The sequence below is a fragment of the Arachis hypogaea genome, chromosome 19 (genome assembly GCF_003086295.3).
Source record: "Arachis hypogaea cultivar Tifrunner chromosome 19, arahy.Tifrunner.gnm2.J5K5, whole genome shotgun sequence".
Taxonomy (NCBI): Eukaryota; Viridiplantae; Streptophyta; class Magnoliopsida; order Fabales; family Fabaceae; genus Arachis; species Arachis hypogaea.
The window spans coordinates 8,894,239-8,909,399 of NC_092054.1; the positions used below are offsets into that span (position 1 = coordinate 8,894,239).

General features: G+C 34.8%; 3 protein-coding genes across 3 annotated transcripts; all 3 read left to right on the plus strand.

Annotated features, from left to right (window-relative positions):
- The first annotated feature begins 1,118 nt into the window (after positions 1-1,118).
- LOC112776792 (EPIDERMAL PATTERNING FACTOR-like protein 3) lies at positions 1,119-2,070 on the plus strand. The gene is made up of 3 exons (XM_025821039.3): positions 1,119-1,368; positions 1,537-1,589; positions 1,687-2,070. The coding sequence occupies exons 1-3, from the start codon at positions 1,254-1,256 to the stop codon at positions 1,921-1,923; spliced, it is 405 nt and encodes a 134-aa protein (XP_025676824.1). The 5' UTR covers positions 1,119-1,253; the 3' UTR covers positions 1,924-2,070.
- Positions 2,071-5,050: 2,980 nt separating this feature from the next.
- Positions 5,051-8,759, plus strand: LOC112779250 (coatomer subunit zeta-2). Its single transcript, XM_025823498.3, has 6 exons — positions 5,051-5,286; positions 6,242-6,401; positions 7,034-7,181; positions 7,294-7,371; positions 7,710-7,794; positions 8,509-8,759. The coding sequence occupies exons 1-6, from the start codon at positions 5,275-5,277 to the stop codon at positions 8,566-8,568; spliced, it is 543 nt and encodes a 180-aa protein (XP_025679283.1). The 5' UTR covers positions 5,051-5,274; the 3' UTR covers positions 8,569-8,759.
- A 2,351-nt stretch (positions 8,760-11,110) lies between these two features.
- LOC112777832 (uncharacterized) lies at positions 11,111-14,561 on the plus strand. Its single transcript, XM_072228227.1, has 4 exons — positions 11,111-13,361; positions 13,476-13,814; positions 14,118-14,395; positions 14,448-14,561. The coding sequence occupies exons 1-4, from the start codon at positions 11,111-11,113 to the stop codon at positions 14,559-14,561; spliced, it is 2,982 nt and encodes a 993-aa protein (XP_072084328.1).
- The last annotated feature ends 600 nt before the right edge of the window (positions 14,562-15,161 follow it).

A 15,161-nucleotide genomic window follows, 5' to 3' on the forward strand; every position in this document is an offset into this window, starting at 1 on the left:
AAAGGAACTTGTAGTGCTAAAACGTTTCCTTAAAACATTGTCTTAGTTTTAGAAGAATTTAATATTGATGTAATGTAAAAAAAATATACAGAGAATCAATTATATATTTTTTAATGTAATTAATTATTTAAAAGAATTTAGGAAATGAAATGCACATAATAGGTATTACCTACTAGTCTAGTTATTTTGAAAACTAATGAATCATTTAGCTTGAAAAAAATATTTTTTCTATTTTAAAAACAGAAAAATAAAAATATAATGCATGTTGACCCTAAATTTTGAGGTTAATTTTTTTGGATATTGGATAAAAATTGGTGTAATCCTTTAATATTAGAAGTTATGATGTTTTGCAAAATTATGGGGCTATAAAATTCGCAGAGTGCGAATTGCCAAATCAATTTATTTTAATTTATAAAGACAATACACAGACTGCGTATTGTAAATACACAGTTTGTGTATTGTCAGTACAATACATGTTCTGCGTATTGTGTTTGCCCAGAAAAGCGCCTCCATAACACTGTAAAACCCTATTTTTTATAACATTAACGTAAAACTCACTTCTCTCTTTCATATTAAAATAAAAAATCCAAATTTTGAGGAAAAAAAAGAGTGATTTCCAATATGAGATAATTAATAGTGTAAGGGTGTTGCAGGGAAGTTCAGACCCAAAAAGGGTGCTGTTATTCTGAATTTATGGACCACCTTAACACTAGTACTATTTTTGATTGATTTGAGAAAAGGTTTTGGCTTGTATTGAAAGGTAAGTTATCCAATATTAGAAGCAGAAACAAAAAATGACTAGTCTTAGAACTTAGAAGTGATGAGTTGTCATACATGAAGGTGAAAGTTGCTGAAGGTTTTTTTGTTTTTATTTTTAACTGTGTGACAAGAAACACATCACTTGCTTGTGAAGCAAAGATCTCTCGGCCAATGCAAAGGTTTTAAAGTGTGACCATAGAATGTTTTGTGGTCATGGCTTCTGCTTTTGGGGACTTTCAAGAATGCACCCTCCTTTGGTTTTTTTACTTTTTATTTTATGTATATTATTTTAATCTCTTCATATTTATATATATGTATGTATATATTGAAGTTATAAACTTATAATCATTCATGCCTACTCTCTTATTGGTCTGAATCATTTCAACATCTGCATTCTTCACCCTCTCTCACACAAACATTATTATTACCAATAACAAATACCAACAACAAACATCATCATATTCCACCTCTTTTTTTGTAGAAAAAGAAGAAGAATGAAGGGGAGATTCTTGGGTTTGTTAATAGCTTTGCAAGTTGTGAACTTTGTTGCTGCTGTAATAGCAAGGAACCCTTTTCTTCCAAATGATCATCATGGCATTTCACATCCAGGTTTGTTATGCAGAAAAGAAAACAATTTTGAGAAATTTGTCTTCATTAATTCTTCTGTTACTACTTGCTGAAACTTCACAAACATTTTATTATAATTAAGTATCTTTATTTTCCTCAACATCTTGGTTAAATGGCATCTTAACTATTCTCACCTATAATCTTTATCAGCACATGAAAATCCACTGGAGTCTTTAAAAGTAGATACTACAGAATCAGAAAAAGTAAGTGTGTTGTTACTTGTTACCCTTTTCTTTTTGGTTTCTTTGGTGTCCTAGTGACTAATAATCAATGCTATTTTTTCCCTTTTTATTCTTAAAGGGTATGTTGGGAATAGAAGAGAGAAAGAAGCAAGTAAGAAATGAAAGAGGAGGAGTGAGCAAAATAGGATCAAGTCCACCAATATGTGAGAACAAATGCTATGGTTGTGTTCCATGTGAAGCAATCCAAGTTCCAAACACAAGCAGCAACAAGAGAAGCCATTTGGGGATTCAGTATACAAATTATGAGCCTGAGAGTTGGAAATGCAAGTGTGGCCCTTCCTTCTACAGCCCTTGAAATTAAACATTCTTCAATAGAGTAGTTATAGATGTATTTATTTTACATTATGTAAGTTGATTTGATACTGAGTTCTGCATCACTCTTTTAGTTTGTTTGTATTTTGTACAAACTTTAATTGATTAGTAAAGATTTTCCTTGTGATTACAATCATTGCCAAGCAGCTAAATTTCATGATGTTAATCTCAGAACAATGATGTACCACCTGAAAAACATACACATACTTGTGTATATTTGTTGGTTCCCTTAAAGATAATACTGAAAAAATAAAAAAAAAAATATATATTTCTTTCAAACTACAACAAAATTAATTTTACCCTTCTTCTAAAATTATTTCTAATCCCCTCAATGAATTTCCTATCATGAAAGTAGGAATTTAGAAGTGAATTGAGCAGAAGGGGATGGATCCATTTTTTCTTTAAATAAAAAAATTTACAACCGTATTAAATGTACATCAATAAACAGTCACCAAATTAACTAATAAGATAAAATATATATTAAAATATAAAATATATATAAAAAATAAATTAAATAATATATTTATACACAAATATATAGTATTTGCTCTTTTTTAGACATAGTTTTTTTTGGATAAAGTAATTTTTTTCCAAAAATTTGACAAAAATTTTAAAAATATCTCTAAATTTTATTTTGTTTTAATTTTGTTCTAGGAGTTTTCGATTTGCATCAAATATATTCCCGACGGCTAACTTTTCAAAAAATTTAAGACCAATTCAACAACAATTTCATAAGAACAACTCTCAACACAAGCAAATCAAACATAATTTTCATGCATTATTGTTAGATCGGTCTTAAATTTTTTGAAAATTTAGCCGTCGAACGTATATTTGATGCAAATCGAAAATTTTTGGGACAAAATTGAAACAAAATAAAACTTAGAAGTATTTTTAAAATTTTTGTCAAATTTTAAGGACAAAAAATATAATTTACTTTTTTTTTTAATTTTAAATTTGAATTTATTGTCATACTTAATTAATAAAGTGCCAACAAACTAATAAGAAAAGGATAAGCACTAATGCTCTACTATACTAGTAGAGTATCTTCTTACACTTATTTATTTTCTTTTATTATTTTAATATTAATTTTTTTTCTTTAAAAACACGTAATAAATTTCATTATACTTTCCATAACAAACTTATTCTCAAATTTAGTCTTCATTGGACAATAAACTTATAGAAACTGGAGAATTACATAAGACAAAATTGGAAGGGGAAAAAAATGAAAAAAGGAGATGTTTATAGTTCATAAGATGTAGATAAGTAATGGCATGGGTGGAAACTATGAAAGATACATAAGCAAGGTCTGACTCAAATCGTTTGCTTGGTCTTAACATCGCAATCTTCATTTTAGGAAAAAAGATTTCTTGGGATAGGAGCTGCAGATTCTTGAAGTTCCAATCTATGATGCACTTTCCAATCTTCTTCCCCAATCGCTTAAAAGTTTTACTTTTACAGTTTTACCAGCTTAGCTACAATAATAATAGGAACCAGACTAAACAATACTTTTTTTATGACGTATGCATGTGATTATAAATTTATATAATTGTAATAATAGACAACAAGATTAGGGACATGTACTTTCTTAAAAAAATAAGGTGGATTTTATGGTGTCTTTTATTGTTGTGTTTAAATTGTCTAACTTACTTTTATAAATAAAAAATAAAATGTATAAAATAATTAAAATTTATTAAATATTATTTCTTTGCCTTTTTTAATAAATTAGGCAACACGACTTAAACACCATAGCATTCACCAAAAAATAGAAGTTTGGAAATATTATATTCTTATATTTTACATGAGGAAAATAATATAAAAAAATTTTTAAGTGTACCGAAAATACTAATGTTTCAGTTGTTTTAACCGTTAATTTCAATTAATATATATTATATATTTTTTATAATTTAGATCAACGGTTAAAACAATTAGAACACCAGTACTTTTTTTTGATATATTTAAAGCTCTTCCAATAATATATAATCCTTTCGCATATTCTAAGGTTTGTGATAACGTTAATCACCTGTAAGTAACTAACTCAATGCCTTTGGATCAGAGCACACAATTAAGGTTATATGAGAATTCAACTGCATATTAAAGTTGGGAATGATGTTAGTTGTATATAAAATATCAACCACTAAATTAATAATTAATATAAAATATATATTAAAAATAAATTAAATTATATATATTTATATAAATATATAATAATTAATTTGGTGATTGATTTTTGTTGTTGAGATAGTATTTTTGTAAAGTTGGTATATTACAAACTTGTATAATAATTTAAGTGAACAAAATTAACTTGTATTTTTGTTTTTACTATTGATATTTAGACTCATTTAACTAATAATAGAAAAAAATGTAACTCTCTCTTCTAATATGTATTTAATTTCATAGATTATTCAAACTCAAGATTACTAAAGCTAAATGCTTATTAGTAGGGATGAAAAATAAGTTGGATTGAGTTGAGATTTAACTCAAATGAACTTAACCCATATTGTAAATGTGGTCTAAATCTAGGTTTATTATTTGTGGTAGATCTTTTTTTGGATTGAACCAAATTTGTTTAAGTTAGATAAATTCACAAATTTATTTAAAAACATATTTTATGAAGGAAAAAATTTAAAAACTAATAATTTTAATTTATATTGGTCACCCGTCCAAAATTTTTAACCTAGCCGTTTAACACTATGATTTTAATCGACACTTTTACGTATTATAGGCTAACTGTTGATTAAAAATAAATGTCGGGGTTCGAATGTCGTCTTGTACATGTAGCAATCTATTAGTTAGTAACAATAATTAATTATACTGATCCTCTACCATTATTCTTTTATGAATTATAACTTAAAAAATAAACTTAAATTATATTTTGCATTTCCTTATAAATGTTGGTTATATTTTACTCATTGGCAAAAAAAAAAGTTTAGTTACTTAGGGTGAGTGTTGATTAATGTGCTCGAGAAAACAAAAATAAAAGGTATAAAGTACAAAATTTCTTAAAAAATAACTTGTTAGTAACAAACAAATTAATAAATTTTGGATTTTTATTTCTTTTATGATCATACTAAAAAATATTAATCTATCTAGCAGATTATTCTTTTAAATTTGGATTATAATAAACGAAGGAGGAAAAAATAAAAATGTGGCATTATTGATATTTACCGAATTACCCTTCTCCCAGGGACAATGGAAAGATGAAAAACTGAAGAGAAGAGAGTCATCCCTGTTGAGTTCCCCCATTTTATCGCAGATCTTCAACGTGCACTGCAGTTGCTGAATCTCCTTCTTTTCTTTTCTCTTCTCTTCGAGTCTCTTCTCTCTCTTCTCAGATATGGCGTCTCATGTAAGCCCCTCTCTCTCTCTCTCTCTCTCTCTGCAACATTTTTTGTCACTTCAACTTCAGTGCATCGGATATAGTATCAATATCTTGCTATGTGCACAAATCACAATCTAGCTAAATAATTATTAGGTTTATGAAGAAATGAGCTGAATGAAGATTTGATCTTTTTATGTTGCGGTGGATCTTGTGTGCTCATGAATCATAGTGTAGCTTGTGTCAATGATTCTCAGATTTGCGGTTTCGTGAAGTTCCTGATTTGTTATTGTTTGTTGGATAATCGGGTGATTTGGAGTTTGAAGTTCTGTTCCTGTAATTAGCTGTTCAAATCGTATCTTTCTCTTTGTTCTAATATCAGATCTGTTCAGAACAATGATTACGAGTGTTCATTTGTGATGCTTCGCTTAATAAACTTATCTGGCACCAATGTACTAATTTGTAGCTGGGTATTCATCAGTTTGTGGAACCATGAATCATTCTAATGGAAGAGATTCTTTCATTATTATTTTAAAAGCATTATAGTGTGATGCAAGGTTTTCACACTCTTGAGTTGAACTTTAGGAGATTCCAAGTTTGGATCTCCAAATAGAGTTTGAGTTGAGCTTATGATTCAAGTTTGCCTAAGTTCCATGAGTTTAGATGAACTCTCAACTTTGATTACGTTGGTCTAGTGATTAAACCGATAATTGAAGTGAATACTCTATATATGTGCTATGGTTCCTACATTGAAATCCTTGTTTGTGACTTTTGGGGTTTTGTGTGGCTTTTACAAGTTCAAATGCCATAGATATTGAAATATAGTGGACTATTTAGAGGAAAGTGTTGAGTACAGAAGTTTGATTTTCCTATGAATGCTGTGAAACTGAATAAGCTAATTTTCACAGATCCTTTTCCTATTGTTTGTCAATTTTGCCTCTCTTTGCTTTCCTTTATGATTTATTGCTTTGTTTTTCATCTATAGGGTATGTGTCCTTCAGTGAAGAACATTCTTCTTCTAGACTCTGAAGGGAAGCGTGTGGCAGTCAAGTATTACTCTGATGACTGGCCAACCAACAATGCAAAGTTAGCTTTTGAGAAGTTTGTATTTAGCAAGACTGTTAAGACAAATGCGCGTACAGAAGGTGAGCAAAAGAGCTTGGAGATATACTCATCATAATAAGAAGTCAATTAATTTCTATTGGGTTTTAATGCCACGGGCTATATCGATCTATCATCTATCTATTGTCTAAAATTATTCTTGATGCAACAGATATGTAGTTTTTTGAAGAGGTTATTCAATTATGCATGTTTGTCCCTAAAACTGTTTTTCAGTAGCAGTTCTGCTTATAGATTCCATTTACTTTCACTTCAGAATTAGTTTTTTGCACTCAGTTGTTAGTTGGCCATAATCTTCGACATCCTTGATAATTGCTAGTATATTAGCTAAAAAAAATTAAAAGGAAAAGAAATTAATAGTTCGAAGCCCCATTGTTTAACTGCACGAATGTGAGAACTCATAATAGATATTTATCGAAAAGGGTAGTTATTGAGACACTAACAGTGATATCAATTCTCTATTATACTGACTAATGATATGAATATCACTAATGAGTAATGACCTTAGTTATGTTTGAATATAAGTCTTCCAACAATCCAAATGCTGTCAACAAGCACATTCAACTCTAATTATTAGTGTCCTTGATGTTATCCACTAACTTTCTCATGGAAATATTTTGCTTTAGAAGCTGATGATGTTGTTTACAATCATCCGCAGCTGAGGTAACGCTACTAGAGAACAATATCATTATCTACAAGTTTGTACAAGACCTGCATTTCTTTGTCACTGGTGGTGATGATGAAAATGAGCTCATTTTAGCGTCGGTTCTTCAGGGTTTCTTTGACGCGGTCACCCTTTTGTTAAGGTATTCTTTGTTGTATTTTCCTATTTAAATTGAAACCAATGATGTGAATTTATTTTGCCATATACTCATCATCCTCTGTTTTTCTTTTATCCCTTTGAATGTCTTTTCACAGGAGCAATGTTGACAAGAGAGAGGCACTTGAGAACTTGGATCTAATTCTTTTATGTCTTGATGAAATTGTTGATGGAGGGTGTGTATATATTTCTTTGCCACAAATTCTTTCCCAATAAAGTTTACAACCTGGCTTTAGAAAACATGTTTGTATTGATTTCATTTTTAATCACATAAATGGTGCATCTGATTTTCTGGGTTAGGATCTTATAAAGGAAATAGTAAAAAACAAGTTTTTTAATGTTCTTATTATTTCTTTTACAAAATCCTAAAACCAAGAAATGTTAAAATAAAGTGTCAATTCTTGTAATTTAAAGTGAATAAGAAATGAAATCAGCAATATTCTGGTGAACCAACGAGGTCCTTACTCCTTGGTAATCGACGTTTCTAATAGTTATTTGTTTTTTGCCCTTGAAGGATCATACTTGAAACAAATGGAGCTCTTATTGCTGAAAAAGTGACATCCAGTAGCTTGGATGCCGATGCTCCCTTGTCTGAGCAGGTAATGCATTTCTCTTTCATCTCACTTCAGTTACTGTCACCAAGTTGTACTCCTTTTGACTGCACATTGAGTTTAATTTCTATTCTCTTGTATGCTAACATCTAATCATGCTATCATATAAAAAGAAAACTACTTTGTCTATGTAACGGCATAGAGCATAAATTCTTTTGCAACTGATAATAGTGCATAAAAGCTAATCTCACATATTTAAGGCACAAAAAACATTTTTGACAATATAAACCAAAGTTTGCTAGAGTAGTCAAATTATAGGGTTAGAAACAGGGCAAGATAAGGCCTTACTTTTGTTAGGCCAGGCCTGTTATAGGTTTTTATAAGTATTAATCTTGACCTGTTATTAAACTTGATATGGTCTAAATCCTGTTAGAAGGTCTGAAATTTAAAAATAGAAAATAAAAAAATTTAAAAGAACTTAAATCATAGTATGGTTCTGCAATAATAAATAATTATAGGTACCAAGAGAAAAGATATATTTAGAGTAATGTTTGTTTAATTTTTATCCCTATGGTAGCTATGGTGACTTAAGTGTTGCTAAAATTAAAGTAATGTTTGTTTAATTTTCATCCCTAAGTCCAAACCTACATTACTTTCTGAACCTCAAACATACAATAAGTGACATTTTTGTGAACCCCAATTTGGTTGTGCATTTTTTTTCTCTAGAATAACAGACCGCATATTATTTGATCTATTTTGTAGACACTAACTCAAGCATGGGCTACAGCCAGAGATCATTTGACAAGAACCCTTTTAAAATGATCGAATACACTAGAAACGAGTTACTTGTATTTGGGTAGTTTTTATTTTAAATTTATAATTTTTATGTTGATGAGAGTTTCGTTTCCTGTCCCCCTAATTTGTCTAGCCAACGAGAGCAATGATATGGTTCCATTCTGTGAGTGTTGACAAAGGTTTTCCTTTTATCATATCAATTATTTTTTTTTATTGCACCACTGATTCACTATTATTATTATTTTGTGGAGTGCGGTAAAGAAATTATTGATGCGAATGGTAATTTAGGATAATTTGTTATGCTTAATATACACGAAAATGACGTGACATTTACACCAATTTACGAATTTGAACAACAATTACGATCATTTCATTACAGAGGTGTGGAACTAAAGAGACATTAATAGAAACATATTTGAAGAATTATACTTACATAGAAATAGGTAAGTTATATTTATGTTAGGACAGAATTTATTTAATTTTTTATTCACAGAGTATCTGAATACACTAATACAGTAAGACAAAATAAAGACCTTTTTCTTGAAAAAAAAAAAAAATTGTTCTGTTTAACTTATTAGGTTAGAGGACATGTTAAGAAAACATATTCTTTATTCTAAAAGACTGCTCAAAGCTTTCCCATATTTGGGTGGTTCACAAGACTTAGAGTTTGTTTGAAATGCTAGGAATTAATATTTACTCAAAAGTTAAATTCTTTTTCTTGTTTTAGAACAATTAAAAGTGAATGATTTATAGTGGATGAGACTAGAAGTATAGGATTTTAAAATTACAAACCCTAGCAGAGAAAGAGTACGTACTCCGTACTCAGAGAGAATGAGAGAAGGAGAGAGCGGGAGAGAGTGTTTGAGGGTGAAACACGGTGAAGAAGATGGCCATGCCATCGAAAGAGATAAGGGGGAGAGTGTGGGAGGGTTTGCATCAGGTGTGAAGGAGGGATCAAGTAAGAGCGACCTTAGTTCCAGGGTGACTTCCAAGATTTCGTTCCGTGACAAGGTTATTGGTTCTACGGTAGCCACAGGGATAAATTGGGCTAAAGCTCTAGATGGGGATTCCATGGCAGTGGTCACTGGAAAACAAGGAGATCCTATGCCTCCAAGAGTTTGCTTCTCCAAAGAGGCTAGGAACATCCTTTCTGAACCATACAAGGAAGCAATTGTGATTAAGGTTCTTGGAAAAAACCTTAGTTACACGGCCATGTTTCACAAATTGAAAGGGGTATGGAGGATCACCGGTGGATATGAAATCTTGGATGTGGGTTTTGGGTACTTCCTAGTTAAATTTGATCGCATGGACGATCGAGAGAAGGTTTTACTAGGGGGGCCATGGATGATCTTCGGTCACTATATTGCGGTCAAGCCATGGACACCGGATTTTAAACCTTGTGAGGACACTTTCGGGGAGACTATGGTTTGGATTCGAATCTCTGGTTTGAGCATATGGTACTATCAGGATAAAGCCATGATGAGAATCGCTTCTGCTGTGGGAAGACCAGTCAAGGTGGATCTGGCTACTAAGTTGGCGGAAAGGGGAAAATTTGCTCGGGCTTGCGTGCAAATTAATCTTGGTTTGCCGGTGGTCCGGAGTGTGATTGTCGATGAGTTTGAATATAAGGTGGAGTATGAATGCTTACACCTTATTTGTGACAAGTGCAATTGTTTCGGGCATCCAACAACTGAATGCAGAATGACCCCAATAGATTCGGAAAGGGTGGATCGAAAGGAAACATCAGTGACCGAGACAGCGGCCCAGGTGGTGCAGCCACAGGAAGCCTCAAAAGAGAAAATTTTTGAATTTGGATGCAATCCCAAAGAGTCAGTGATAGTTGCAAAAATTGGGGAGGAATTAGATGATACGTTGCATGGGAAGGAAGTGGGATCCCAACATTTGGAAAATGAGGCTGGCTGGACCAAAGTCAGCGGTAAAAGGAGAGGAAAATTGAGTCAATCAAACAAAGCCCAACAAACATCTAAAGATAAAATGCCGGTGCGCTCAAATCAGAAATTGGACCAGAACCGTGACTTTGGGCTACGTATGAGAGGAGCCGAATCAGGGGTGAAGACCGGGTCGGTTAGCGGATCTAAGGCACGCATGTCATCTTCCAAACAGCAAGGGGTGAAGGGCAAAGCTGTCTCCGTTGCGGTGCCGACTTTCACTGCCATTATCAAAAATGGACACAAGAGGTTGCGCCCTTCTTCTTTGCAGAATTCGCCGTCGACTCCGGACTGCCTTGGCGACACCAGCAAGCAGCAAATTGGCAAATTGGAAGGGTTGTCAGTGGAGGGACACATACAAACCGGGCAACAACCGGACAAGGACAAGCAAGGCTCAGGGGGATATGATGGTGGATCTTCATCATCTCGTTAGGGACTTCAGCTGAGGTTGGTCCTTTTACAATACAAATTGTTTTATGGATTATTTAGATTTAAGCTTTCTATTTTGGAATATTAGAGGCGCCTCTAATAAATTGGCCCGGGTTCATAGTAAGGAGTTAGCGAATAAATTTCATCCTACTTTTTTCATTCTGTTTGAAACCCATATTGCTTTCGAGAGGATGAAATCTTTTTGGAATAATCTAGGTTACCAGGGTGTTGGTATTGTTGAGGCTAATGGTCATAGTGGGGGTATCTGGGTTCTATGTTCTAATTCAAATATTTCTGTGAGAGTATTGGATGTAGTTGATCAATGTATCAGTTTTGAAATCACTATGGGCAATACATCTAGTTACTGCAGTGCGGTGTATGCTAATCCGCATATACATCGGCGTAAAGAATTGTGGGGTGACTTGACAAGGATTGCTAATATGATCCACGGACCTTGGATTGTGTTAGGGGACTTTAATGATGTTCTATTGCAGAGTGAAGTTAGAGGGGGGCAATTTAGACTTGCCAGAGCAGAACAATTTGCGGAAACATTGGAGGATTGTGGGCTGTTTGATATGGGAGCTATTGGGAGAAGATTCACTTGGTATAGGAAGGTGAAAGGTGGGGTGCAGGTGGCCAAGAAGCTTGATAGAGCAGTCATCAACCAGGACTGGCGACTAATGTTTCCGGAGGCTTATACTGAGGTGCTGGCGCGCCTTCACTTTGATCATTGCCCATTATTCACTAGGTGTAAGATGGAAAAGAGGGCTACCAAGGGCCATCGTCCGTTCAGATTCCAGGCTGCGTGGATGACTCATCCTCTTTTTAGGAATGTTGTTGATACAGCTTGGAATAGAGGAGCTCCGGATGTAGTCAAATGTTTGTTGGAGGTTCAAAAAGATGCAACTAGCTTCAATAAAAAGGTTTTTGGCAATATTTTTGTTAAGAAAAGGGAGTTGGAGAGGCTTTTGAATGACGTTCAGATTACTCTGGAAAGTCGGGAGGATCAACAGCTTAGGATCAAAGAGCAAGTTTTGCATCAGGAACTGAATGATGTCCTTCTTCAAGAAGAGTTGTTGTGGTATCAAAAATCTAGAGAACAATGGGTGAGATGTGGAGACAGAAATACAAAATTTTTTCATCTGCAGACAGTTATCAGGAGAAAGAGGAACAAAATTCATGGGTTATTTTTGGAGGATGGGTCTTGGGCCACAGAGACTACGACTCTAGAAATGGCGGCAAATTCTTTCTTTCAAAAGCTCTTTTCTACAAGGGAGGATATTGACCTGGACGCCATGGGGCTTTTTCCTTGCCCGTCTCTTAGTACTGAGGCTTGTCAAAAGTTAGTGGAACCGGTGACGTCTGAAGAGGTTAAAAGAGCTGTGATGACCATGAGTTCATTTAAAGCCCCAGGGCCAGATGGATTTCAAGCAATTTTCTACAAAGAGTTCTGGGACTCTCTTAGCAACGATGTGTGTGGACTGGTCAAGCGAGCCTTTGAGGGTGAGCCACTGAATGCGGCTATTTTCGATACTCTCATTGTTCTAATTCCTAAAGTGGAAGTTCCCTCTTCCTTACGGGAGTTTCGGCCTATTAGCTTATGTAATGTAATTTATAAAATTGTCACAAAGGTTCTAGTTAACAGGTTCAGACCTTTCTTGTCGGAGATCATTGGTCCTTTGCAAGGAGGGTTCATTCCAGGAAGAGGAACCACAGAGAATATTATCATTGCTCAAGAGATTATGCACTTCATGAGGAACACCAAGTCTCGAAAAGGGACCATGGCATTCAAGATTGATTTGGAAAAAGCTTATGACAGGGTAGACTGGCGTTTTCTGGAAGCTACTTTGGTCCGGTTTGGGTTTCCAAAGGCTACCATTAATCTTATATTGAATTGTGTGACTTCCTCTTCGTTGGCAGTTTTGTGGAATGGGAACAGGCTCCAAAATTTCAATCCGAAGAGAGGGTTGAGGCAAGGAGATCCTATGTCTCCTTATCTTTTTGTACTCTGTATGGAAATGCTTGCCTGCTTTATCTCTCATAGAGTTTCCCAAGGTTTGTGGAACCCAGTTGCGGTTTCTAGGAATGGACCACGACTCTCTCATTTGATGTTTGCAGATGATCTTTTGCTTTTCTGTAAGGCATCAAAAGCTCAAGTAATAGAGGTCATGCATTGTTTGGACTTGTTTTCTAGAGCGTCAGGTTTAAAGGTAAATCTTCATAAGTCAAAGGCTCAGTGTTCCAAGAGGGTGTCAGAGAGGAGAAAAGAGGTTCTCTCAGGGGTCTCTAACATCCGGTTCTGCAATGATTTGGGTAAATACCTGAGAATTAACATCGGTCATGCCAGAGCTTCCAGGAAGACGGCTCAGGAGATTATTGAAAAAATTTCGAGGAAGCTCTCCAGTTGGAAAGGACGCCTACTGAATAAGGCAGGGAGGCTTTGTCTTGTTAAATCGGTTATGGCCTCTATCCCAGTTTATGAAATGCAAATTTCTCTTCTCCCGAAGTATGCATGTAATAAAATTGATTCCTTGATGAGACAATTCTTGTGGAAAGGCCAAGAGACTGGAAAAGGGCTGCCTCTGGTCAGGTGGGAGGTCGCCATAACTCCTAAAAAGGCAGGAGGATTGGGTATTAGGGATACTTCCTGTGCTAACATGGCGCTTATGGGAAAGTTGGTATGGGATTGTCTAAATAATAGTGAGAAGTTATGGGTGCAGGTTCTGAAGCATAAATATCTCAGAAATCAATCTGGTATGAACGGAAACAGTAGAAATTCTTCATCGGCTACCTGGAAGAACATTGTTAGTGCCTATGAGCATCTCAAGGAAGGGCTTCATTGGAATATTGGGGATGTCCACAAATCAGTTTGGTATGATGAGTGGACTCCTTTTGGTAAGCTTTGCAACCTTGTCCCTTATGTACATATTTCTGAATCAGATTTCATGGTGGCTGACTTGTGGAAAGGGGTGTCTTGGGAGGTTGATAGTCTTACCACGCCTATTCCGCATGAGATTAAGCAGTTTATTTGTGGTCTGAGATATCCTAGTTTGACTGAGTTGGAGCCACAGTGGGAGTGGTGGCCTGCAGCAACAAAAAAGTATAGTGCAAGGGAGGGTTACAAATGGTTATTAAAGAAAACATTAAATTGGAATGCCAACAGTAATTGGAACTGGTTGTGGAACACAAACATTCCAGAGAAGTTCAAATTTACTATGTGGCTTAGCTTACATGATGCTCTACCAACTGAGACCTTTCGATTCAAGCGGCATTTAGCTTCTTCAGATATGTGTAAGCGATGTAACAAGGTACAGGAGACTATGGAGCATTGCCTTAGAGACTGTGAACGATCAAAGGCAATCTGGTATATGTTGGATCCTAGTATCCTGGACTCGACGGCTGGTACTGCTCTTGAAGAGTGGTTTCGGAAGGCCTTGGCTAACAATGAGGCGTCCTTTGGTGCAGGGCTTTGGTGGGTATGGAGACATAGGTGCAATGACATATTCAACACTGACAACCCTTGGACAGACCATAAGGTTGTTGCCTTGGCCAGAATTACCGCCAAGAACTTACAGCTTTACAGGAATCGAAGCAATGCCTTTAGGTCTCTCCGAAATTGCCTGTGTTGGGAACCACCGGTAGGCAATGGTTTTAAAGTTAATTGTGATGCAAGCTTGTATATGGATTCAAATTTAGCGGGATTTGGGTGTATTATTAGAGATTCTAAGGGAGATTGGATCTCGGGCTGCTCTGGAAGCATTCCCCCTTGGTCTATAATCAGATGTGAATTATTTGCTGCTTGGAGGGGGCTGGTTTTAGCTTGGGATTGCGGTTTGAGGGATATTATATGTGAAACGGATTGCCTTGACATTCTGCCCATCATGCATGAGCTTACAAGTGGGTATTCATCTGAAGTAACAGATTTGGTTCTCAAGATTCAGGAGCTTTTATCTCGTCCTTGGCTTGTTCACGTTGAATGGGTGTCCCGAGAAGCAAATAGAGCTGCGGATTGGATGGCTAAATATGGTGCCAAGTGTAACTCTAATCATGTTATTTGGTCTGAGCCTGGTGTTGATCTCCAACGAATCATCCGCTCGGATTTAAGATAGTTTTTGCTTTGTTTCTTTCCTTGTCTAGACACCAAAAAAAAAAAGTGAATGATTTCAATTTCTTTGAGAATTCTAATTTTCATCTTTCTTTTATTTGTAAATGAGATTAAAAGTTAAAACGGATCTGATTTTC